We start from the raw sequence: 27537 nt of genomic DNA, 5'->3' as shown, positions 1-27537 counted from the left end.
GAAGGATTTTATCCAGATAAAGCCATGAATACTACATTAGCTCCTCAGAGATTCTCTGAGACATATATAAACAGCCCTGGAAAGTACAGGACAATTCTATTATACCCACAGTGGAAAGCAGAGCTTTAACTCCACTTTAGTTATGACAGAGACTAATATCAACATTTTAGAAAAATGCATTCTAAAGAAAGGGTCTTCACCTGGTGGATATTCCACTTGCTGTGTTTAATGCAGCAAGCTTAAGGGGTGCTGAGCATAGCTCCTTTGGATTTATGTCTGTGCAGTTACTATTTGTGTGAATACCTACAGTGTGCGTGAGGACCTGGAATTTTCCTGATGACTTCATGCCCTTTTGCATTTGTCACAGAAGAACTGTTAGTTTTGTTCAAGACACTGTCTTTGACAGCGTCCTGAAGCAAGACTTCTTTTCAGTGTCATTTCCTTTCTTTACCAAATAGGTTTGGTTTTAGATGTACCGAATTTTAAAGGCAATTGTTTCATTCTAATCTACAGTGTTGCTGTGAAGGGTTCTGATAAAACAACCAAAAAAAAAAAAAAAGTAAGAGAAAACAGCATTGCTTCTCGTTCATGTTGTACAAATACATCTGGGATCAGACCTGAGTCAAGAGTTACACAAAACATTTCCTGCTCAGTAGGGAAACCATTCATTGCCCTGCTATCAACTAAAATATAAGGAATTGAAATATTTATTGTTCATTATCAGTCAATTATCTGATGAGATTATATGCTTAAACTATACAAGGTAGAATAAAATGCTTTTATATGTGATACTAAAGTTTGTATTTCTAGGTCCCTTCCATTCTAATGCCATGTGCAATTCTTTCCATACATTTAATGAAATAGTGAAGGTTTTCTAAAAATATATATTTTAGCCAAGACCTAGTGAAAATGAGAAACAAATGATGATCCATTGGCTTAAAACAAACAAACAAAAACGTTCTGTATTCTTTTACAGTGGCTTGATTCTGGGGGAGATGTGCATTAACTGTGAACATCTGAGTTCTGTTGAAAATCCAGTTGCTCATTGTGTAAATATTTTGATGGATAATGCTCAAAGAACGTTTCTGAAAAATTTTGAAGTCCATCATTCTTTTACTTGGTATATCGCAAGACAATTATTGGAGTTTGCTGAAGAGCCTTGAAGAAGGATCCCCATGAAAAGACATACCTGGGGAGGGGGGTTAAACAGTAGTTTATGGTCTTATTGTTAATTTTTCTCGTTAAAACAAATACATGTAAGGAGCTGAGTATGGATAGCTTATGGCGTCTGACAGAGGTTTACATAAAACACCTGCTCACAGGTCTTAATGTGAGTGAAAAATACCTGGGGGAGGGATGGAAGGCATGTAGAGATGCAAACATTGTGTAATTCAGGAATTGGTTTGATGTCTGATAGTGTCATATGCAGGAGAAGATTAAGTCTAGTTAGTGTAGATGAAAGCCATTTAATAATATACCTTTGCATGCTAATCCCCTTAAATCAAGGTAATCAAAAGTTTTTTTCCAGGTGAGGAAGGGGGCAGTAGTGCCTCTTGGTTTCACAAGCCAGAGGCAGTTTAGGATGGCCTCACCTTAGTTAGATCAGTGGTGCCCAGCCCTTTTGATCTGCATCCCCCTAGCAGTTTCCCCAGGATGAGGACAGGCCCCCCACACGCTGCTGACATAAAGTCAGCAGCTTCAGTTGTTGTATATCGCTGTGACATCTTTCTCCTGTAACGTCACAGGCCAGAAAATGCTACAGTCCATGGAAAGGCTGCTGCAGTGCCTTCTCTTACAGGAACCACCAGCAGCCTGGTGACTTCCCACCATCACCGACCCGTCCCTGTCCCCATTTGCCAGGCCTGCCCGCTCCCACAGCTGTCAGCTGTAATTTTCATTACTAAAGCAGAGGGAACTCCCCCATCCAGCCAGCACTGTACTGCCCACAGCACTTTGCTGAGACAAAACTTTCCTCAGTAGTTTCCTTTGACTTTTACCTCAGGACCAGCTGGAAGACCCGCAGGGCCTTGGCAGGCCTGGCCTGTGGGTGAAGCTGCTGCAGCCTCCATGCCTGTGGAGCTGCCGTGGCTCCTCTGCATCCCCCCAAGCCCTGCTGCTTGTTTTAGCCTTATTTTAGGTGGGAAGGCTGCAGCAAGCACAGTGATGCAGGGCTGTGCCAGACTCTGGTCAGGCCTCCTGCCTCCCGCCAGCCACACAGTGACTATGGAGACTTTCCCACCAGCCATGGGAGCTCACCCTCCCTGATGGGTGGGAGGTAGCCCAGGCAGGGCTCCCCCAGCCCCTGTTTTCTGGAAAACCCTGAAAGCAACCCTGAAAGTACTTCCCACCACAGAGCAGGGCAAACATGCCCCCCTTCCTCCCCAAGCCACCCCTCAGGGAAGGCACTCTCTTCTTTAGGGTGTTCGTGCTGTCAGTTAAGGGTAAGAAGATCAAAACAGTAGGTGTTGGGCGAAGAGATGGCCCTGATTATTTTATCCACCCAGTGGTTTCTTTCAATCTGTGCCTTGCAGCTGTGTCTCCCACTCAGAGAAGGCATTTGTCCTGCCGCCGGCGAGGCCAGGGGCTGTTTTCAAGCAGCCTGCGGCAGCCGTGGCCACTCGGCATTCAAGCCCTGTGTGCCGTAGGTTTGTTGCACGCAGACCGTTTGTTTAGGAAAAACAAATGAAAAACACAATTTAAAAGTGATTTGAAATGTGTATGTTGGTCCTTTGGGCTGAATAAAAGCGGGCCCCTGAAAGGCAGGGAAGGAGTGTGCGGTCCAATAATTAGAGGCCTATTGTCATGCAGATGGGGAAGAGGGGCTGCCCCACTGTCTGTGGGTAACTGTAAATCTGGATTTTCCTGACATTCAGGGCCCGGCCTCACAGGCTAAAGGACGTTCAGTTAACACAAGTTGCCCTGTATGTAATGGAAGAAGTATTGTGGCATGAGGGCTGGAGACAGCGTTTTCTGAAGCCGGGTTTTATTTCTGCGTGCCAGTTCTTGGACTGCACAAAAGGCCTCCCAGAGGGCTCAGCTAGTCCGAGGAGGTACTCTGCCTGCCTTAAGAATCAGCATCCTAAAGGCTGACTCAAGCAACTTCTAAAAATTAACGACATGAAGAAACGAATCTTGCAGCATGGTGTACAGATGCAATGGTTTACCTCGTTTAGGTAACAAAACTTTCTACCCAAAGTGCTTTAACTGGAGACAAAGCTGTAAAAATAGCTAACTGTGCTTAAAACAACAGTGTTTTCTATAGAACAGCTTTCTGAAGAAACAGATTGTGCTTCAGACTCTCAGCTTACATTTAGGAATGTTTTATATGCTTTGCAAATCACAGTTTAATAGGAATTATTCTATACGTATTTTTAAATTTTACAAAAGAACTAATGTGAACCACCAGAAATCCAGTATTTTAAAGCAGTTTTATTTTCATTCTCTTTATTAAGCTTTTATTAAGCTTTTTGAAAAGTCAGCAAATCAGTTACGCAGAGTTAATGGGCAATAATATCAGAAAAAAAATCTGAAATTAAATAAACTGTGTTATAGAATGCTTTTAACTTTTTTGTTTGTTTATTATTATTATTATTATTAAGCTTTGTAAATTTACAAACTGTATGTAAACCAACTGTATGTAAAAACAACAGCGGATGAACTCTGTTAGGTTAAATGCTGTATCTAATGTAAAAGTAAGAAAAAGGCAGCTTGGATAAGGCTGCTGTTCTCTTAAAGCAGGTGAAAGATATATATATTTTTTAAAATTATTATTATTATTATAATTTTTTATTCTGACATATTGCTAGAGGTCCAAGATCCTCTCTCTTCCATACAAACTTATGCTTTCCAATGTCATCATTCCTTTGCACCACGGTGCTCTTGCTGTCAGTGATGTTTGCAAGCTTTATTGCCTTAAGCAGTATTTGCAGATACTAGCTTAGGGAGCATCATTGTTTACATTTCCACGCTTTAGCCAATATTTCAGGAAAGCTTTGACATTTGAGAATATTTTTGGTCAGATAATCCCTTACCAGTTCACAAATGCCCGAGCAATTCCCACTGAAATTACACAGTATTCTTTTGTTTCTTAACAGATGAGGAAAAAGAAAATAATAGAGCATCGAAACCACACTCAACTCCAGCTACTCTGCAATGGTAAGATGCCTTTAAAAAAAATCAAGACAACCTGTTAGTGTATTTCCTTACCCTTTTTTCCATATGAAATGAATAGAGATCTCGGACACCTTAGAAAGTTCTAAAGATGCTTTCATTGTATGTACATAAACTGCTCATTAGCATCCCGTATAACATTTCTCAACAAATGTCTTACTTTTATGAGATTTGTTTGAACATAGGAAAGCTCTGATACAGTTTAGAAAATCTAGTTGACATATTTGTTTGCCACCTTGCCAGCTGGTGATTTGTGGTTTGTCATTTTTGTTATACTTATTTCACAAAAAAAGAAGACTAATACTGAGAGTTACGCTCAATAAACAAATGATTGATTCAGTGTGGTGAAGCCCACCTTTACTGACTGTTTTAATAAAATGATGTATCTGAAATTTGGTATCAAAGATAATAAAAGAAGAGAGTTTGAGGTTTTATGCATTTGTCAAAATCCCATTACAAATTTACTGAGCATTTAAAAAGATGGGAGATTAGGAAGAGAGGAGAGGGAGAAGATTAGGAGAGGAAAGTTTGAGTCAATCTACTGTGCTATGGAAAATGAACACGTGCTGTTTGCTGTAATTTACAGAATTATTTTTAGTTGTACAATCTGTAACATTGCACATAGTTCTGACATCTTTTTCCGCAGATCATCTCTTAAATTTCTGATGACTTTTCACTTTGTTTAAGTTTTTAATTCTGGTTTAGCTTTCTTAGTATTGCAAGTGATTAAACATCTTCCAGGAGGTTCCTTGTATCTGGCAGAATGGAACTCTGTTACAGAGAAATCTGCCAAGCCTCAGAGCATGCTATGTGAAGCCCCGTGCTCCTTAGCTTGCTTTGATTTTTTTTTAAATAAAAGTCTTTTCTTCACCTGAAAGTAGTTCTCTTAGGTATTTTTTTTAGTAAGAAAAAATATATTTGGGGAAAAAAATGTTTGCTTTTTTATTTTTTTATTTTTTTAAAGACAATGTTAGCAAAATGTTTTGTTGGTTTGTTTGTTTGTTTGTTTGTTTTTCTCTGTCAGCCCCTTGGGAAACATAACTGAATAAACATGAAATAATAATCCATTCAGTTCAGGAGATTCGGATAACTTAATGTATCTTCTCTTTAAAGTTGATCGGTTAAATTTTAGATTAAAAAAAAACAACTGTAGAATTTAGAATGTTGTTGCAAGTATTCAGTGTTCTTTTTGTGCTAAACTTGCAGACACTTCCAGTACAAATACTGAGATGTGCAAATTTAAATAAAAGAACTTAGTTCTGAGCCATTGCTTCCTTGTATGTTTTTATACCACCGCAGTGCTATTTTTCAGAAGTTCAAGAAATGTGAATAAAGGAGGAGGGTGACTACTGAGAAAAAATATATTAAAATAATAGTCAAATGTCATAGGTCTATTTTATTATTTTCTATTATTCACGCAAACAACTCCAATACAGTTCAAACAAGATAAGAAAGATCAATCTAGCTAAAATGAAATAGCAGGCAGGGCTTTCCAGGCCCAAATTCAGAATAGTGTTTATTTTGCAGTAGAGTCAGTTAAGAGTCTTTTTCATGGGAGCAAATAGCATAGTAGCCAAGAAGTCGGAGTTAATTAGAACATGCCAGTGATACTGTTCCCAAAAGAAAACATGCAAATACTGTAAACAGTCTTTTGCCAAATACTTTCAAGCTTCCTCAGTCATAAAGGTTAGTAAATCCCGAAACTCCTGGGATGTTGAGCCCTGCTGGAATGCAGTGTGCATACTAGTACTCATTCAGTGACTGTTTGCAATAGAATACTAGATTTTTTTTTTTTTTGGGGGGGGGGGGGGGGCGGGCAAAGGCTGCTTACATCATCTTCTCTTTCCCCTGACTAGTGGATTGGCTTACTACCTGTCTGTTGTATTATGTTTCTTATACCTTTAGGTAGGTTAGACTTTCTCCCTTTTGAGTCTTCTGGAGCATCTGCAATTTCTTCCATTCAATTTTCCTTCCAAAACCAAACCAAAACAAAAAACAGGAAGCAATGAAAACGTTTTCAAGTTTAATTTCTTCAGCTGGTGTTAAACTGAATTATATGATTTGCTCATTTATTAATAGACCTACAGGTAGCAGTTTGCCAGCTTAGTAGCTGTACCACAGAACAGTTTTCTCATAGTTTCTATATGGTTTTCTACCTCCATACTGCAGCTTTGAATTGGTGTTGCCTGGAGAAACTGTGCTACTGCATTTGATACACTAAATGAGAAGCTCAAACATTGTGATCAAAGTGCTATAAAGTAGGAAGCTCGCTTTGTGTGAAGATGTCGAGTTTCCACTCTTCTGGAAAACCAGACACATTAGCATCAGGTTATTTGTACAGTGGTAGCACCTAGCAACCCATGAGCTGGTAAATTATTGTGGTCAGCACTGTACAAAAGCTGCACTGAGTGCTTTCTGTAGATTTGGCTTTACTTGTTTGACAGTTTTGCCTGCTCAGGACTCTGACCAAGTTTTTGCACAGTCAAGAAAGACAAAAGATGAAATTTACTTGAATATCCCTCGGGTGCCCCACCCTCTTGCAGGAATCTCTGGGCAAGATTCAAGTGATAGAAGTGGTGAGGCACAATATTGACCAGATTTCAGGGTAAGGTACAGAATTTGCCTTTTTCTGGCAAATGGAAGCATGACATTTGTCTCTTTAGTGTCTGCCAAGTTAAAGCTTGTTACATTTTTACTGTGAGATGCTGCTGTCTTTGTAGGTAAATGGAGGCAAGGAGCAGTGGAGAACACAAACAGGGGAAATGTCAGTAGCAAAGAAAAAGAAGAGGAGGAAAGTAGCAGGGAAAGTGAAGCAAGACATAAGGGAAAAATGTGACTTTTTTGTCACGTGGTCCATATTGTCATTGCTTCTACTAGTTATTTATTGTCTGGCATCTTACTGAAAAGAGTGAACAACACCAGTCCCAAGGGGTCTATCCTTGATGCTTATGCCTCTTCAAAGGAGAAGGTACATTGAACACTATAAACGAGGAGTAGCTGAAGATGCCAGAAGCGTGTCTGGATGACTCTCAGCCTGGCTAAATATCCTTTGTCTGGAAATAGGAATGATGATTGAAGTTTTTTTGTTTGTTTAGTTTAGTTTTTTGTTTTGTTTAGTTTAGTTTCATTGATGACACATTGATTTCCCTTCATCCCAGATGAAGGGAAAGGCAAAGGCCAGGTAAATGTATCATTACTGCAAAATACAATCATAATTAGGGAACATACACCAGCCTGAGTTAAGGTGTGAATATACAAATACCTAATATCCTGTGCTTATCCCTTATTCCTGTGTTCATCACTACCTTGTTACAGCTCATTATCAAGTTACAGCTTGCTAAATGCTTGGCTCTAAAACGTTTGTGATTATTTCTCTGGTGAGCTGGTTGACAAAACTCTAAGTGTCAAACTTTATTTTACCTCAGTTTAGGGTGAGTGAGTGAGTGAGTGTGTGTGTGTGTGTGTGTGTGTGTGTGTGTGTGGATATGTCTAATTCTCTCAACACAGTATTATTCAAAGCAAAGACCCTAAGTCCATGCAGTTTGGTGCCTTGCAGTATAGGTGCTCTGAATAGTAACAGTGTTGGGAAGATGAAGTCAACAAAACATTTTTGTTTCTTCAACGTGCCTAAAATGAAGTAAAAAAGAGAAAAGTAAACCACTGCTAGTTAATGGATTCTCCCAAGATAAGTGGTTTCACAGGAATAATTATAGTGTATCAAAATTAATCTGTTCTAGAATCCTTTATGCAATTAGCGTTGGTAACATCACAGTTGCTCTGTTGCCTTCATATCTAAAAATACGTCTAGCAATTAACACCATGGACATGACTCTGCTATGGAACAATCTCATTTAATCTAGAAGTATACAAGTATGAAGGGGAAAACAGTAATGGGGACAGATGAAATTGTCATTCCTGTAGGAGGATTAGGGTTTTATTGCTATACCGTAGTGGTACAAAAGGTCTCATTTTGAGCCACCGGATTTCACGTGGCTTTATTAGGATATTTAAAATGTTATATATACATTATTTCTGATAGTGATTTGTTAGGTAGAGGGTTGAGTTCATTATCTTTCTACAGCACTGTAGAATGAAGCTGAATTCAAAACATGATAAAGTTGTTAAATAAAAGACAGGAAAATAAAAGAAGTGGAGCAAGATGGTTTTTTTGATCATTAAAAAAAGTTCAGGTATAATGGAGCATTGTTCAGTGTCAGACTAATGACTCTCTGTGAAAGAGAGGAGAAAAAGAGAAAAATTCATCAGATATGAACAGAAATAATTAACTGCTTTTCTTTCTGTCCTGTCTTGGTCACGGAAGCTGACATTCCAATTAGCAGCTATAGTATACAAACGAACTCTCCAGGTTTTGAAAGAAGGTTTTGTTAAAGCACTATGAATTTGAGGAAAGATGCCGTGATGATATTCCTGTAGAAACCAAGGAAGAATAGATGTTGCCCATACAAACCAATTCCATTCATCTAGCTGGATATCTTATTAAAATAGTTTGCAGTCATGAACGATCATGATAACTGAAATGGAGGAAGGGTAGGTCTTGGAAAAGGCAAAGAAAGAGAAAAACCAGATGTTTGGAAAGGTATTGTACAGTTATTAAATCCAAGGGGACTATTTACTATAAAAAATGGAGTTTTCTGAGAATATATTACTTTTCTAAGATGTTTAAGAGGAAGTTGCACACACCTTCTACTCCCAGACAGCAAGGCAGATGAGTACTCTTGTAACTGAAAAGCACAAGTGATACCATGGGTGGCAAGATTATGGTTTTAAAGCTAGGTGTGTCCATAAATAGCTCTAGAAATTGTTTGGGTCAGCAATCAGAAAAATATAATTTCAAAGGAATTCTTGTAAAAGGAATTCTTGTAATCTATAGTCTTATGAAGAGTGCAATTTCAAATTTTAAACATGAAGCATATACCTATTCATGTGTTTGATGCATAATTTTTAAAAAAATATAGTTGTGTGTTTGCATATGGGAATGAATGATAACCATTTCTACAAGGCAGACGAGGATGTTATTTCACTACTGCATTCAGAAGATAGAAGACTCTTGGTTTTTCTAACTTTGTTAATCAGTGATAGTGAGAAAACATTGTAGAGACACAATTTTGTGCATGTTCTTCACTCTTTACAAGAAACTTTCTATAGCCATGTATGCTTGCTTCCTCCAGGTAAGGATTTTGGCAGCGGGATGTGAGTGAAAAGTGTCACGAACCAATGGTGACCTGTCCTGTAAAGATGAGAGAATACTGCCCCTCAGTGAATGTTTGTTGTTGTTCAATAGTTGTACTTATATTTGTTTATTGCTAGATGCTTTTAGGGTATAACAGATTACTCGTTTATTTTTTCCAGAAAATAGCACTCTGGGGCATGGTTACAGTCCAATATCCCATTGTTTTAATCTTCAGTTGCCTCTGAGAACTCACAATCTACATATTTGATAGCAAGCACCAGCCAAACCAAGCAAGCAAGCCTTATGGAAGTGAATTGGAAGGAACACTTAAGAACACAGCAGTGAAAATTTAGTAGACGAGCAGAAGCTGTAGAGTTTGGTCTTAGAGATACAGCTTTGCACACCATTAACTGTACATCCAACATACTTGCAGTTTTCTCTGTTTGATATTTGCTTTTTAAGGCTGGAGGAGAACTATGAGATTGCAGAAGGTGTTTGCATTCCTCGAAGTGCTCTCTACATGCATTACTTGGACTTCTGTGAGAAAAATGACACGCAACCTGTTAATGCCGCCAGCTTTGGGAAGGTGAGTCTAATCGGCAGTATGGTGCCTTGAGCTCTCATCTGGTTCAGGTGAGTTTGGATTATTGAAAAAAATTAAATCAGCATGTACTGCTAGAGATAGAAGTATAGTAATGGAACATCTTGTGTTTTCAGGTTTTAAGAAAAAGGCTAAGATTTTAAGCATTCAGAAGGTTGGAATCTTTTCTCATCATGACTAAGCTGCAGAGTACACTAAATTTTTTCATTATTTCAGTGTTCCTGTTGTCAGCCTATCTGGCAGTGACATAGTATACAATATCAGTAGCTTGGAAGTCAAACACAAGTGTAAGCATTGTGACCTATAGTGCTTTAATACGTATATATATACTTAAAAACAGCAGTGTCAAATATCAATCATTTAGTTCTAGGCTTGTCTATGCCGTGCTTGTACGCATGGCATGGAGATCCTTCAGTTAAGGATATCAGCACACTCTGGCAAATCCACAGTGGAGTAAAATCCCTCCAGATGTGCAGGTCCAGAAAGCATCCAGTGGTGTTTGTGTGGCACTGCACATGCAGGCTGCCCAATTATCTTTGCAATTCCTCGTGCTTCCACTTTCCAGGGTAGCTTTAGTAAGAGACACTGTGGTTATTTCCAGACTTACAGTGGAGACACACTCTGCACAGATACAGCCGTGCAGTATCCAGATGTGAGCAGTAAAGTTTTATGCTACCAGATATTAGTGGGTGGCTAAGGTGTTACACAAAGTTCTTGTTCTGGAATTTCTGATCAGATGATGTTTTCCTCTCAGTGAAAAATAGGATGATATTTTTGAAATTTTTAATTTTATTTAAAGCTAAATTTCTGCTCTAGAACTTGTCACAGGTCTTTAAAGCTTGTAGGCTCTGAAAAAAAAAAAAATGTAAAGTTTGCCACTGTTTTTGAAATGCTCGCAAATGTAAATCTGAAGCTGATTGTTCTATAAGCTATTCTCTACTAGTGTTTGCAACATTTATTCTATAGAAGTGTTGGGTATTCAAAGAGGGGAAAAATATTCCTAGGGTAAGTGCCTGTGTAAAGAGTAGGTGAAGGAGAAGAATGTACTTAATGAGGTGTCGTTTTCTCTAGTGCATCTTTATGTGGGCAGTCTAGCAAGGCAAGTGAAATGCACCATGTTTTAACATCACAATGTTTGTCATGCCATAAAGACCTGCCTAGCTCAGTTGATTCTGTGTTAGGTTTCTGTTTAAATATACTGCCTATGTATCAAAATGTTCATTTTATATGTTATTGCTACCAAGTGGCTAAGCATAGTGGCAACATGTCGTTTTGGAAGAGTGAGAACAAGAAACAGATTTCATGCCAGCTAACACATTTGGGACGTGGGTAAAATTTACGCGATGCTACTTTTGCTGCTACTGAAAACTTCTACAGATTGTAAGGAATAAATACTCTGGAATTATTTCAGGAAAGCATAATTTCACCAGGGACTTCATCAGTTTTCAATATGCAGCAGTCTTGTTATAGTGTATATTACTCCATCCTCTTTTTCGCCTGCCCTTTTACACATATACCTGTTCATCAGTAGGGTTGTCTTGGCCTAGCAGGACAGATACAGTGTCTTCCATCCAAAATCATGGTATTCCTTTTTGAAGTTTGTGATCCATGAAGTTTGTTTTCTCCTTTTTGGGGAGATGAACCTAAAATAGTGTTTTGTGTGGCCATTACTTTTGGATATGAAAACTGAGGCTTCTGTATAGGTGTGTCCAGGAACCTCAGACAACACTGACGTGAATTTTGAAGCAGAATGGGCTTTTGCATTTGCGGAGCTCAGAGCAAACCCCAGTGATTCTGTCAGACCTGTTATTGCTAAGAAAAATGTCCTGCACAGTCATGAAGGTCTGCAAGGTACACACCCACCGTTCAGTCAGTAAATTGCAGTCAGATTCTCATTAGGAGTAGGTACACAAATGAAGTTTTAGCCAACCCAGTTGTTATCTAGTGACTTAAAGAACATACTGGCAATGTGTGCTGCACAAATGCCTTGGAGGCAGTGCAGTGAAATAGGTGCTATTTGAGGGCTTCCGCACTTAGCTGCTGAAATAGAGACCCCAGACATGTTTGTCCTCATTGGGAATCATCAAGAGCCCTGCAGCTGTCATCTTCTCCAGAGAAAGGGGTTAGTTGTTCTGTGAAATTGTAGACAGTTCGCCTTTCAATGGGCCACATTAAATTTATGATTCATCTTTGAACTTTAGCTCTGTGGGCAATGTTAAACATTTAGGCTTTTTCTTCAACAGACTGGTAGTTTTCAGAAACAGACATGGGGTTCAGCACATTAAGACAATCCGTAATAAGTAACATCCTAATGCGTTGTTACTCGTCAGCTACATCTGAATTACCGTGAGCGTTAATTTCACTTCTAAAGATACCACTTGAGACAAGAAGCTTGGAAATTATTTCTCCAGATTAAGGTTTGTAGACAGTGTTTCAGCCTCTGTCTACTGCTTAACCCTGATGTAAGTGAAATATACCCACAACAAAGCATAGAAGAGAGAACAGACAAATTGTTCGTGAACAGCTGAACTGATGGACCTTGTTTCCTACCGTTGCCTATGCTCCCTAAATCCACAGCTGTACCTAAATCTTCTCTAATATCTCCATGTTTCCCTGCAGGGCTTTCAGTTATTTCCAGGTCCCAGTATGTGCTGCACCTTCTTTCTACGTTATTTTTAGATTCCCTGAAGTCTGTCTGTGTTTCTGTCTTTCTCTCCTCCCCATGCCCAGACAGCTGGGCAAGGAAGCAGCCCATGGGGTGGCTGGCTGAGAGCAAGAGAAGCGGTGACTTGTTGCTTTATCCTAGTGGTTGTCCAGTAAGACAGTGCCAAATGGCTCACCTAAAGGCTCAGCTGTCTTCCCTGTCTTGTCTTCAGCATGCTTTCCCTGCTATCTGGACAGTGTTTTCTGCTAAACCTCTAGGACATGGACTGGACCACAGACATTTGGTAATATTGGATTAGTGAAACAAAAATTGCCTCGGGGAATGGCGGGGTGGGAAGATTAGCAGAGAGACAGTAATATCTCACAGACTGTTTCCTGAGGAAACCAGGCTAATAGCAAGAAAAGTAATAAGAAAAGGAAAGAACAGAATTACTTCATAAACACCTTTAAGAAAGTAAACTACGCTCCTAAGTCCCTTAAAGTACATATAAAATAAGGAAGAGTAGTGGCTATTGATGTGATACATTCTTATATGGCAAAGGCAGCTGCAGCTTTAGCACAGTAGCCAAGTTTTTAGTTCTTTACTCAGCCAAATAATGTGTGAAAATTACAGGCAGTTTTGCGCTTACTGCCATTTGCCAGTCTGCTAATAGTTAGGTTACCTAGTTTATTATTGCAGAGCTTTTTATTGCCTGGAAAATACAGGACCGAGCACAGTTTCACCCACACGCTCTGACTGAACAGTGACTAGGGAGGGCCCTGTGTTAGTTTGCTGATTACAACTTGGTACTAGCAAGTGCAGAATCCAGTGGTAAACTTCTGCTCTTACTGTAGGCAGTGGCAAAACGTGTTGTATTCACCAGGACCTTGATCTCACCCCAGGGTAAAGCAAAGTAAAACTGCTCCATGCAGCCAGTGAGGGGACAGGGAAATAAAGGCAGGAAGGACAGGCATGACAGAGTTCTTACAGTAGGGTGTTGCCTATGAGAAAAACCCTTCCCACAGTGAATATGTTTACACTGTGAATTAGTCTTCAGGCAGAAGTAGTGAAAGCCCTAATGCCACTTAAAAAAGACAGCAGCCTTCAGCCATGTGCCACAGATGCCTCCGGGACCCAGTGGCCTCATGGAGAGGAGCTTAGGATGTTTCCAAATGGAAGTTCTCCACTGCCTGCAGCAGGGAGGGCTGAGCAGGTGTGTGTTGTATTTTGTTCTTACTAAAATATTAGTGAAAATTAACACACTGGGCTAGGAACTACCCAGTAACTGTTGCATGTGGATTGGCTCTGTAAGGCTTGGTGGTTCTGTCCTCGCTGAACCAAGTCACTGTGCTGCTTAAAAAGGGTGGTAGGTCCTTGAGCTTCTCTTTCACTTTTATCTCCTCAGCCAACAGTGTTTTTTCTTTTGTGACCCTGTATGACCCCCTCCTATTTTTTGCAATTGAGTCTTTTGAAGATGTAATCTTCCTCTTCCACACCTGTTTCCCCTATCCTCTAAGTCCTTAGTTCACCAATTCATATTTGCTGTGTAGTGCTGTCACCTCCAGTACCTCCAGTGCCCTGCTAATTTCTTGTACTGAGCACTTAGGAACACTTAGTTTTCTCATGATGCAACAAACTCTTTGCATCCTTATGGAGTTCTTCCCACAACTCCCATATGCCCCCTGGAGGTTAAATACTTTCCTTTTTTTTTTCTCTCTCTCTCTTTTTTTTTCTTTTTTTTTTAATTTTATTTTCCTTGCTTGCTTGCTTGCTTGCTTTTTGCTTTCTTGCCACGTCTTTTGACAAGCAGTAGTAAAGAAGTATTTGAAAAGGAAAACGAAAGGACACTTTGCAGGCTGGTTCTTCCTCAGCCTGAGTTCCCTTTAAAACACTGGGGCAGCATGAAGAGATTTAACGTGGGTTGTGTGCTTACACAAATTTCAGAGCCTCTTCATTGCTCCCTGAATGGCTTTGCTCTAAGTGAAAATTGGTTCCCAATAAATTCATTTCAATAAATAAAGAAGGGAAGGGCATACAACAGATCTGCAATATTGGTTAGGAAAGATCTTTTACATTTTTGAATAATATTTCCACCCTGCCAAAAAAAAAAGGAAAAGAAAAGTCTGAGACACAGTTATACTAGGAAAAAAAGTTTTATTCCAATATAGTTTGCTGTGCTCCAGGGCGCTACAGAGCTGTTCCTTCTTTTATCACTGTGCACTGTCTCTATGCCCAAAAGTTTTGCCAGCAGGACTGTTCCTCCACGCATGATTAACATAGATTGGATTTAGAGTTTCATGCTAGCATAGTATATATTGACTTTTTAAAAGGACAGACAAGTTAGCATCATTGAAACCTCTTTGATAATGACACTGCAATGTGCTTGCACTCTGTATCACACACACCTGGAAATTGCCTGCTGTGCAAAGGAGATACATCTCCTGCAGACGTATTTTTTTCCCTGTACTCTCAATTTGCTTCCTAGTAGCCTCAGGTAAGTGTATAGCAATGCCAGATTTACTTCACTGCTCTCTTCTGTTAGTCTAAAATAGCAAGTGCTTTATTATGGACAAGTACTACGTACGGAGTGGGTTTTGTGTTAGACTTTTTCAAGTTAATATAGAAAAGAAAAATGGAGCTGGGGAAAAATCAATCTAAAGCTGAGGATGTGGCTTCTGTTATTGCACTGAAGGACCATACCAGTCTGTCAGTGCCATCTGAGCAATCTCTGCTTTTCTTTCATCTCTTCTTAACAGATAATGTTGCTGACTGAAGGACAGTACCACATTTCTCCTTGACTCCAAATCTTCCAGAGCAGCCTCCTCGGGGAAGTCCATAACAACCACAAAAGCAAGTGGTTGTACTGGCATGGGGAAGGGTGGTCCTACAGTGTACTTGGAAAGCTCTTTGTCCCCCTGGTGCTGCTTTACAGATGGCTTGTTATTCCTGCAGCTTGCTGTCTATTGCCTTTCTCTCATTGAGCCTGTGGAGTAGGAAAACCAGCAAGGACACCTCCATTTCTTTAGAGAGACTTTCTCTTTCCTGAAGATTTGTCCTCTAGCAAAGGCATTTTTACAGGCTTTGCCACTTGAAGCATCTGGCTTCCACTCAGACCTTGGGCATGAAGTGGAGTGGCCTCTGGGCTGCTTTACCTCATGCCTTGTCAGCACGTCCCAGAGGCAGTTCGTACAGCGCAGGGTCTGCCAGAGTGCAGGGATGCTGGCGCTCAGCCTTTTCCCACAGATATGCTGGGTGTGATGGCAGGAAGCACGCTGGCACCAGGAAAGAGCAGGGGGAGTTGTGCAGGGTTTTAGGTCTGCTTGGCTTCAGCAAGCCAGCACAGAAAGTGGCTGTGGCTCAGTTCGGCGTCTGAGTCAGAGCATTCGGTGTTCGCAGCTTTGTTGGAATGCAGAAGGCTGTTTGATCGTGCCTTAGGCTGAATTCCATCTGGCTGGGGGAACTGCTAAAGGACGATATTGTAGGATGTGGATGAATTTGAGCAGAGGTCTCACAAGCTTCGCTAAAGGGTCCAGTTCAGATGGAGTTCCTCGTGGAGTCTGATCTCCACAGCAGGCAGAATTGGGCATGGGCATTAAGGACAGTGCCAACAGGCTTGTCTGACTTGCTTTGCAGTATCAGCTGAGATGTATCAGAGCTAGAAGTAAAATCTTATCCTACAGCTAGGCCATGACTCATTCCGTAAAATGAAGAAAGCAAGGGTAGAAGAATGGGAAGGTTACTGAATCTAAACCAACCAGAGATGTGGGGTGAAGCATACTAAACTTGTACACTATGCTCTTCCCTCTAGGGCCATGCAAGTAAGTGAGCAAGGAGTAGGGTATAGACATAGTCATGCTTCTTCCCCTTTTTCTTCACACAGCTTGGTGGATTTGGGGAACAGGAATTATACTTTGTAAGGGACTGTTTTGATCATGCATCTTCCTATCACTGGGACAAAAGCTTTCCTGACCTTTTACTCAAGGTAGCGTGCTGTCAAGCCAGCACCAAGCCACCTTTCATCCAAAAGGTACCTGTCAGCACGAGTGTTAATAATAACAGATATCTCAGGACAGGGGTTTTAAAGGCACTGAAGCAGATGGGGAAATCCCAGAATGATCTGGCCAGAGCAGCAACAGGTCAGAGATATGAATGACCCTGAAAATTCGACACTTATCATATAAGATTCAGGACATCAGGGTTGTTTGTGTTTGACAACACTGAAAATAAGGAAAGCACAGCTGTGTGGGAGTATGATTATATTTGTCACTACTTCTTACTTTCCTCCTGTCATGCCAAAGAAGTTTAAGTCTGAAATACTACAATAAATGTGGATGAATAAACACAGATCTTCTGTCTCTGACTTCATAAAAGCAATGCATGTCCTCTAGATGTGGGACTGGAAACCCGAGTTGAGATAGAGCCAGGCCTTGTTATAAGGAGGTGTTATCAGAGGAAAGATAATTTATTTTGCTGTATTTAGAATCTCTCTAGAACTTCTCAGAGTTCCAGGTCCTGAAGCCTGGAATCAGTTTCTCATTCTGGCAGCATTCAAATGCTGTGATGCAACTTAATTTGATTTTCTTTCACTACCCTGGGAAATTCTAGAAGCACGGCTAGAATTATTTCAAACAGAAAGGGACAAGAGTCGTAAAGAATAATGTACCTCTAGATCAGATGCACAAACGAAATGAACATAAAGTTTTCCTCTGTCTATTGCCCCCAGATTAAAATTTAACATTTTGACAGAGGGAGAGAGGAAAAAAGATTTCAAGAGTTTCCTGACATTGCTGGTTTCTTACATGCTTATTTGTTAGCATGAAGACAAATGCATGAGATGCTTTTTATCTCCCTCTGTTTTGTTTTGGGATGTCATCTCATGAAAAAAAAAATAATTAAAAAAAGTAGAAAAAGTTCACAGTTTGGTAGTGAATCAAATAAGGAAGGATGGCTCACAGTTTAGGAATGAAGGTGTAATAGACAATGCACTTCTCATTCTAAAGCTGAGGCTGTCTGCTCGTGTTTGAATCCCAGTGCTAGAGTGAGGGGAAAGGTGCGATGGCAGGAATTACAGCTGGCAGTAACCAGGATGAAGGAATGCGCCTGTGCAGCCATTTGCTGGTAACAGGACAGCTCCTGCAGTTAGCCATGGCTAGGGCTTGTAGGTTGTGTGGGCTACGATACAGACCTTTACAGAGAAGCGCATTTTTCTAGGTGTTGCTAATAAAGCATCCTCTCTGTTTCACATGGATGCTTAAGTAATTTGTTTCACTTTTATTCCATTATTTTAAGAATGACCACAAATGCAAGTAAATAGATATTTCATTCAAGTTTATTCAGACACCTACATTTCCAAGGCCAAAATGGGGTAAAAATCCTGTTCGCTCTGAGTTCAGTGCAATATATGTTGAATGTTGTACTACCAGCACTGTAATCTCAGTGTGAGAGAATGATATGAGGGAACTCTTTCCTGCATTCACTTTGGCTGCCCATACATTCAGAGTGGATCAGGAACTGCCTGTCAGAAAGAAAAAGGATCCCTTGTGTTCTTCCTGCGCCATCCATCAGGATTATCTGCAAAAGAGTTAAACAAATGCAGACCTGGAAAGGTGTAAACTATATGCGTGGTGTTTTGTAATGAGTTCTGTCTGGCTCTGATGTATATGGCAGAAATTGCCAAGAGAATCATGGAGCTGAAAGAAGATAAAACACTTCTTAATATATATGTGTATATATTTAATCAAGAAAATCATACAGGATCTTCTATAGGCAGAAGGTGAGAAAGAGCAGGGCACAGAGGAAAGAAAGGGAGAAAAGAACTGAAGTTTAGTAACGGAGAAAGAAATTGAAGGAGCATTGGGTTTTGAGGCTAACATAGGAGGGGCAGAAATATTTGCATGTGAAACTCCTGGTCTGCATCTGTCTCAAAAACAAAAAGCCAAGTAGCATAAAATAATGCATAAAAATCAAAATTGCCGCATAACTTTGATGGAATATTACTTGGAAAAGGTAAAGCCTGCATCCCTTTACTCAGCAGATTTCATAGGCAGCTGGATTTGTGGTAAATTTGGAGAAGAATGAGATGAAATTTCAGTTCCATAGAGGGACAATTTTAACAGTCCGTTCACTCCAAAATTCCCTTGGACACCACCCATGAGATCTTTTTACCACTGCTTCTGTTGAGAAGCCAGCACTGCTGTGAGAACAGGGACTGGACTCCATTCAGAGGGAGGTCTGAACTGCATGGTCAGGTCTTGCTTCATTTCTGCTTATGCAACCCCACTGCAGTGATGAAAGGAAAAGAATCCAACTTGGTGTTCGGATCTAACCTGAATTTTTATCTCTGATATCTAGGAATGCTCTTCCCCCATCTCCTTTCAGATGTAAAATTAGTTCATTTTCTCTGTAGTCAATAAAGATGCAACAAAAATATAGTGTTTTTTATAGGGAGACTTTTCAGGCTGAAACCACAATTTAAAATAACTTTTTGGACTCGTTTTCCACTTATTTCAGTGCACAGTGAACTCCACTTTGTCCTTCCTGCTCTGACTTCCTCTTTCCTTTCAGGGAAATCTCATTGCCTTCGGCAATATCATTGCATAAGCATTCACATAAGTGTAGACAACTGTAAACATTTATATTTAACAGCTAGTTCATTCCTTACTTGCCTTGTTTCATTCCAAACACAAACACAAATACTGATGCTCATGTGTACAGGCACCCAAGCATGAGTACGCCGTGCTCTACGTAGCTTATGCATGCTGCATTAGATCAAAGAGTCCTGATGTTTTCTTTCAGAGGTTTGCTAGATTTTCTTTTGTAAATTACTGGTAAAGAATATTTTAAGAGATGCATACTTTTGGCTGTATCCCGAAAGGTGTACCTCATTGTTTAAACATGTTGGATTTAAAAAAGAAACAAAGAAAAGAAAAAGGATCATCTGATCGACTGCTCTGTTATTCTCCTTTCCTGATCACCTCTGCCCTGGTATGTAGAAATTGGCTGATTTATTTAAATCCCAGGAACTCCCATGGCATATGGTTCATAAAGTAGCATTTACAGTGTGCATTGTAACACTTCATCACTACTAGACACACTTTGAAAGTAATACGTGTTCATATTGTTCCAAAAAGAAAAATTAAGGTAAAAGTAAATCTAATATTAAGATTTACTTTTGAGTCTACTGCTGTAAAATCGACTTTAGGAGAGGAATGGAATTTTCTGAATGACAACTGCTACCAAAAAAAAAAATCCCCTAACCCAAAAAGCCATCCTCAGAAAGTAGTTCTTCAACACTGCCTTTTTTCCCACAGCCTTGTGGAGCCCCCAACCCTGTCTGCAGAAAATGAAAGAGAGAGGGGTGGGATTAATGTGTAATTAAAGGGAATTTGGAAGGCTGAGATGTTGCGGAATGTTAGATCAGTAGCTGGAACAGCATGTGGTGTTCTTTAGGCAGGCTTCATTGAATCCATACAAAAAAAGAAAGAAGGGCTGCTTGCCTGTCTGCTCATTTATCAAACAGCTAGGCTGAACTTTCACAGCTCCACAAAAGTGTTTTACTGTTTGCTGAAGTTTTGCTCCAGAAATTAAAGCTGAACAACCTAGCGAGTCCGAGTCTATGCTGTGTTTTTGACAGAAGCCATGTTGTGCAAAGCTCTTGGAAACCAATGCAGGTCAATTTTTACATGATATGAAAGAAAGCTGATTGTATGTTTGATAAAAAATATTACCAAAGGAACAGTCAAATATGTGACATTGTAATGTCTTTATTTATATAGTACCTTTTGATCCAAATACATGTTCTAGAGCTTTCAGTCATCAATCAGGATTAAATATTTATCACTGTGGCAAAATGGCTCATGGGGAAAAAAATCTATATCATTTAATCAAACTTAATTGACATTTTCTTCTGGTTGAACAGTTGTATTCCATCTCATATGTCTGCTTTCTTTTAATGCTACTTGTTTTTCCCCAAAAAATAGGCAACATTTAGCAATTTATATCATGCAAACACAATTAAAATAGGTTACAAATTAGAAAAGGAAGAAATTTCTCTCATAAGTGAATCTTCAAGGCTCACTGTGGTTTTTTTTTTGCATGACTGTTCTGCCAGATGAATTTTGCTACTGCTGCAGACCACACTGAGAATCAGGTTCAATCCTGCAAGGTGCTGAGAGCTACCTTCCCAGCAACTCGAGCAGAGCATTTTCATCAGGAGTAGCCTGGCTGACGTAGGATCTGGCTACTGAAGGCACAATCTGCATTCATTAATCTATTTCCTTAAATGCATCTGGTGCTAAAGAAGTTTTGTTTTACAGTAGCAGTGTTCTTTTAATCTCAGCTGACAGAGTCGAGTCCAGATTCTTGACAATATCCTGCTGTTTCTGAGATGCACTTGCTTTCCGTAGAGAATAAATTGATTATGAGCTATCTCTACAAATGCAACAGTGAGTCTTTGCTGGTATAAGTGGTGCCCCTGTCAAATACCAAAATCTTTTCACAGAATCATCTTATAGAAAAGGGAGTGTTTAATGGCAGGGAAGGACTTTAAAGAACTGTTGCCTCCAAAACTCTCAAAAGGGAAGTTTCCTCTAGTTGCAGCAAAAACAAGTTTATTGATCCTGCAACTGACATAAATAAATACCCAGCCAATTCTAAGTACAATCCTTCTAATTTTAGAGGTAGAACTGATCTTAGATTTTAAGAAACTACGTTCTGCTCCAGTAACTTCAGAAAGTCTTTATTTAAACTGGTGGTAATTAATAGAATTATACTGAATTTAAAAGCTTATTTCTCTTTTTTCAGTAATGGAAAAAATGAAAAGCTTTCTTCTGATTTCCCCTCCCATGTATTTTGGTGACATAGCACATTTTTTTCTGCCTTTTTTTTTTTTTTTTTTTGTCTTTACAGTCTGTAATAAATTCTTATCAAATGTTCTTTTCAATTTTTTCTAATATCAGTTCTATTCATTTGCAGATAATAAGGCAACAGTTTCCACAGCTAACAACAAGGAGACTTGGAACCAGAGGCCAGTCAAAGTAAGCAGTGTATGGTATACTATCATCTCCCACAGGGTCCCATCTGGTCCTGGCTTTACTCTACTGAACAGAGTAGCATAACATCAGGGAATGATTTGTCCAGTTGGGGAATTAAAAACCAACTTTGATGGAGGTTCCATTGTAGTTTTTACATTGTCATATTGATTCAGCAGTGATAGTTCTGGGTAGGTAGTCTAATGGAGATCTTTTACTGATTTCATTGCCAATATTTTCCATGTTGTTTCTATAATTCTTCTTCTCAACTCACTTTACACAACATAAAGGGCATTCACACCTAGCACTAGTAGAGCTACTGTTGGAGGCTGGGAAATGACAGCTGGTTAACATCATGTTTCAGTTAAAGGATAAGTGGCAGAATGCTATGTGGGTTTTAGGTAGAATTATACATTGGTCTAAACTGAAATTGACCATAAACCTGGATTTAATGACCTTTTTTTTTTTTTGCTGTGTAATGAAATCCAAAGTATCTTTAAGTGATCAAAGAATTAGTTTATTGCCTTATCCAAAAGATGGTACCTCTGAAAACAGTTCATCGTAATTCCAGAAAGAGAAATAGGTTCAGATTCACTCCTCCTGCAGCTCTAGGAGTCTTCTCAGAGGGGCAAGATACCTTTTATCGACTGACTGAAGGTGACTTGTGTCTGTAAAAGCAACGTCTCTTTGCTCTCAATGAAGCTAAAAATCAGTGAGACTTAACAGCTCTTGCATTTTTTCCCCTGTTGTCAGAGGGGCTTTCAGGTCACATACTCTTCTCATGCCATCTTTGCAGCAGTTCTGATTCCTATCTGGCAAGTAAAAAGTTTCTGTGAACTGCTCTGCAAAATGCTTGGTCCCTGATAGTCCCTGCTCACCCCCGTGAGGGAGATCATACATAGTCACTCGTATTTCACAGCCTCAGTAGGTATAAAATTGGGTTCTTCTGGTCCAAAAGATGATACCTACATCAGTAGTTAACACTCCAATTATTATGGCATACAAAGGAATCATTCGATCCACTGAAGAGGAGAGGTATAAACATATCCACAGCATTACCTGCATAGTGTACTTCTTTACAATAAATACACTCCTTGCTAGACCCAGCACAGCTATAACTGAGCTCTGGTTTTGTTTTGAGAAACATCTGATGCATTCTAGTTAAATATTATGTAAATAAATTACTTTATGCTTTAACACTTTAGTCCCTTTATCACCAACTGTGCTGACCAATTGCTGCCGGTCAATGATTGTCATTCCCCTTCATTGCTACTGCCAAGGAAATTTGGCCATAGAAGTGGTTAAGATCATCTGATTTCAAACTGTTCTGCCTTCAGTCTTTTTATAGCACTGCTGCCTTGTAACATTGCAAAGTCCAGAGCTCCAGTGGCTCTGTACTCTTGATCATCAGTTGTGAGGCTTTCTCTTTTGCAGCTGGGTTTATTGCTGTAAGCATGCAGATGGTCTCTATCACACTGAGCTTAAAAACAGTTCCACCACAGGTGAGGCATGAGAAAGCATCTAAACATAAAAGTTGATTTCTTTCTGTCCTGCAGCTTGAAAGTCTCCAATTATATACACAAGAAGTTACTTAAGCTGATGGAAACTATATGGTGTGAAGGGAATTTTATTCTTTCTTTAAAGGAGTGTAGCAGATACTGGATCCATGAAAGGAAAAACATTCTGCTGTTTACTACAAAAATGATTGCATGGCTTGCATGTTGTTCTCTTACAGATCAAACTTTCAAGCCCTGCTGATTGTATTAAGGGGTGTTTTGTTGTTGTTGTTGTGGGTTTTTTTTTGTTTGTTTTCTCTTAGGAATACAGAGAAGTGCCCCAGAAATAATAATTTTGAACTGCACTAATGAGTTTTTGCCTTTTAGGATGGTACAATTGCTAAAGGAGGAAGCTGTCTGGAAAAATTTCTGTGTTAATTTAGCTATAGCTGTCTGTATGATTTTGATGCTAACTGGAGAAATACTTTATGTAGTGTACTACCGAGTGAAATGTACTGGACAGGGAATAATGCATAGTGACATTCTACTACGTTTCGGAGTCTTTCAGTCTTATTTTTCTTTCTTGAATTGATTTAAGGGGAAACTTGATATAAGAGACTGACCTCTGCTGAAGTTGTACCAACCTCTCAGTCCCTAGAACTTTTGCTGTCCTGACTGCTGTAACCTTTTCCTTTTCCCCTTTCCCTCAGTAATTTGTGGTGGTAGCTCCCAGTAGCATTTCCTTTCCTCTTCCCCAGCCCCAGACATACTGCTGAGGCTTGCAGGGCAGATGTAGGTAGGCTTTATGGCTGTTACACACAGCGCGTGTATGACAGCTGCTAGAGACCAAAGTGGGGACTTGAGCTGCAACCTGGACTTGTTACCAGTCGAGCTAAAAGGCCAAACTTCTACATCTGGTGTTACAGCCTTTTATATTCTATGTAGCTTGGCAGAAAGAGGGTCTTGTCATCTATCTGTAACAGGGTAGGACTGATCTGGAGCCTGGCTTCTGCTGTGGAATATGCATTTTGGTCTAAGCCCTGACGGGCAGATTTGGAGCAGATAGCATGGCTTTCTGAGGTATTGAAGATAGGAAATCCCATTCATATCATGTCAGCTATTTCTTTTTTAAATAAATCTCACCTGGATTATTCAATATTGAGCTCAAGATAGCTTTTATTTTTCATGCATGATTCGGAACATCCAGAGTGGGCATGGTAAGGGAGCAACAAGAAGGTTCCTGCAACTCCCCAGGCTGCCTCTCAGCCCATCTGTGCTGGTAGACAAGATTAGGGCTTCCAGCTATTTGCCACTACTTTCAGTTGGAGATTATGGCATGTGCTGATTTGCGGGTGAATGACTATGAGTGAATCTGCTATAGGAAAAAAAAATCACCTTAGTTTAATCTGCCATCATTTAGACACTGCTCTTTCACTATTTTAATTAATGACTTTATTAAAGCCAGATGATCTTACCTAAAGCAAACTAGGGCCCATTCAAGTGAACTGATGTGCTGGTGGCACTCTGAAATCACTCCCCAGCAACTGTCTGGAGAGTATGACAAACACCTGGAGACGGTAACCTCTGCTACCATCATAGCTGGATCCAGAAGTAAGAGTCTCACTGTGGTCTGATAGGCCGTAAGGAGAGAACTGGAAGGTCATTGAAAATCCCCTTTAGGAAAGTAAGGTCAATCAACGGTACAAGAGTATTATAGTTTTATGATGCCTTTTCTAACCATTAAAAATCTAACTGATGTGTTGGTGGTGCTTACAGCTGAGAAAATGAAGTAAATGTTAGCAAAATTATGGAGTGAATAAGATTGTCTTTGCTGCTTTGCTGCAAGGGCTAGACAGGATAATCAGTGCTCTCATTAACACCTATAATAAAGCTAAGCCACAGCACAAACTTGTGCCATAAGGCCACCAATCCATTCTTGTAGCACAGCCACACCATGCGACTCCCACTGTGCTCTGCTCAGGCAGAGTTACGGTGCTGTGTAGTATCCTCTGCTGATCTAAGACCAATGATGATGCTAAGTTATGAAGCAAATAATTTCAAACTGTACATTTCCTAGTGTTCATTGCTTTCAAGCACAAGCTTCCCTCACTCCAAATGATTTTCAATTTTTCAAGCATTTCTCATAAGCTGATTTGCAGTGAAGACTTACGCTACTCAGGGATCAAAACAGTCTGAGAATCAGGGAGCTGAAACAACAGAAGGGCTTGTCCAGAGGGTCTGTACCTCTGCTTATTGCTAAACTAAAAGAGCAGCTGCACAGCACAGCCCTGCCAACAAGTAGCTTTAGGATGCTTTTTTTTTAATAATAAGAAAAAAAAAATAGAAGTCCATTGTTGTCCTGCCCTGCAACAGTCAGCTTTATTAACTCTGAAGAGAGCTACTTTTACCACAAGAAAATAAATTTGAAAACCCAATCAATGCATTACCACAGTGTTCTGCTACTGAATCAATGCTTGTTAATAATAAACTATCACAAAGTCTGTTTTGCTGTAGAAATTATTAGCATTGTCAGTTTCTCTTACCCCCGTATCTTTTTTTTTTGTACTTTCAAACAATCCGCATTTTAAAATGTACATCTCTATGTATCAGGTACCACTACTATGGAATTGCAGTGAAAGAAAACTCCCAATATTACGATGTGATGTATTCTAAAAAAGGAGCAGCCTGGGTCAACGAAACGGGAAAAAAAGAAGTAACCAAACAGACAGTGGCGTATTCACCACGATCCAAACTGGGAACATTACTGCCAGAGTTTCCAAATGTCAAAGATCTAAATCTGCCAGCCAGTCTGCCAGAGGAGAAGGTAACACTTTGGAAATATTTTCTCGGCCTGTCTTGTTTTTTGTTGTTGTTGTTGTTGTTTTCCCCTGCTCTGGATGAAAGCTTTATCTAATATATAAAGACTTTAAATTAGATTGAGTTTAATAACGCTCTGACTTTATTTATGGGAGCTTTAATTGCTTCTTATAATAGTAAGAAATATCTTCCCTTAGCATAGGCAGCTGACTCTATCAGATGTACAACACGTCTAAAGCCTACGCACAGTATTCTTTTAAAGTTATATTGCATTCAGCAAGAAAGGTTTGAGGGTAACTGGATAAATCACTAATAACAAGACCCCAGACTTCTGTTTTTGCGGTATGCTGTAGCTTCTTAATTTCTGAACCCATTTGTTGGCAAACAGAAAGAATTCTGATGCTTTCTTGAAGGGAGAGAGACTTAATGCATTTTGTATCCTTCTAGGCTGGAAATTAAGAGAATGCTATCTGCACATAGTGCTCTGACTGCTCTTGGCTGAGCTTGCTAGTTTTCTGATGCTATTCACATGTGTAGTATCAATGTAAAGTGGACAAAAGAATGGGGTTTTATAGTTCTTTATGTCCTAATTAGGGCCACATTCTCGTCTTTGATCTCACTGAGGCTTTTTGCTCCTCTTACATTTGAAGAATCCCCATTGACATAGAAAAATCCATGAATTCAAAGGGAGAATTTACTTTTAAGAAGAAAACTCATCTTAAAGCTAATCTAACTATACTCTGATTTCATTATTTTTGCAATTGTGCATAGGTAAGATAAGAAAAATCTTACTTTTTTGTGCTCTATATTCTGATAGTTTTAAAAGCATCTTTCTTAAAGTAGAATGATCTTTTGTGTGTCTCCCTCTCATTCTTTTTCAGGTTTCTACCTTTATTATGATGTATAGAACTCACTGTCAGAGGATACTAGACACTGTAATAAGAGCAAACTTTGATGAGGTATGGTTAGAAGCTGCAGTTGTAGTTTAATGATATGTGAGGTATTAATGGATCTGAGAGCTTATTTTGAATATGATATTACAACCTTATGGTTTTATGGTGGCTAATCCTTTTCATGAATAATGAGCAATAGCTATACTTGAGTACATAATATGTCAGTGATAGCGTTAAATCTCACTTGTAACACTGTGAGAGTTAGAGGAATGAAAGCAGTGAGAATGTTTTTGTCTCTCCATCAGGATTAAGGTAGCAATATCGCCTTACAAGGTTTTGGACAATCCAGTTCTTACAACTCAAAAAGTGTGTCCAACACCACTTTTCTAAGCTTCGTGTTTGAACTGAGCTCTGTCTGAAGAAATTCTTCCAAGCACAAACCCAGGGCAGGTGCCACAGCCAAAACGATTCCAAAATGGCTCTACTGGCCTGTTAACAATGAGAAAGGAGTTGGGGGACCTAAAGCCCCTCAGACACCCCAATAAACCTGTAGCTCAAGTTTCCAATTCCTCAATTCCTCAGTTGTAGTGTAGTACAGCTAGGAACACACACGCAGTTCAGCAGTAGATACGATCTATTAGAGATGGGTAAGATTTGTTCCTGCTGGATATATGACTGAATCTGAGGGTTTTCTGG

The 27537-nt window shown here is 39.6% G+C and overlaps 1 protein-coding gene across 5 annotated transcripts in view; it reads left to right on the top strand.

The window, feature by feature from the left end:
- RFX4 (regulatory factor X4) overlaps positions 1 to 27537 on the top strand; it is a 93117-nt gene that overhangs the window by 21252 nt on the left and 44328 nt on the right. For 2 of the 5 annotated variants that reach the window (XM_035310302.1, XM_035310311.1), the window contains exons 3-7: positions 4095 to 4155; positions 9795 to 9947; positions 21580 to 21641; positions 25742 to 25955; positions 26830 to 26907. In XM_035310302.1, coding sequence (XP_035166193.1) covers positions 4153 to 4155; positions 9795 to 9947; positions 21580 to 21641; positions 25742 to 25955; positions 26830 to 26907 — 510 coding nt within the window. In that variant the 5' untranslated portion in view covers positions 4095 to 4152. Of the gene's footprint in view, positions 1 to 4094; positions 4156 to 9794; positions 9948 to 21579; positions 21642 to 23017; positions 23138 to 25635; positions 25660 to 25741; positions 25956 to 26829; positions 26908 to 27537 lie in introns of those variants that run through there. The other 3 variants (XM_035310293.1, XM_035310319.1, XM_035310328.1) reach the window with 3 other exon arrangements.

Source organism: Oxyura jamaicensis, chromosome 1 (genome assembly GCF_011077185.1).
Source record: "Oxyura jamaicensis isolate SHBP4307 breed ruddy duck chromosome 1, BPBGC_Ojam_1.0, whole genome shotgun sequence".
In the NCBI taxonomy this organism is placed as follows: domain Eukaryota; kingdom Metazoa; phylum Chordata; class Aves; order Anseriformes; family Anatidae; genus Oxyura; species Oxyura jamaicensis.
This window is presented reverse-complemented; position numbering and strand designations above follow the sequence as displayed.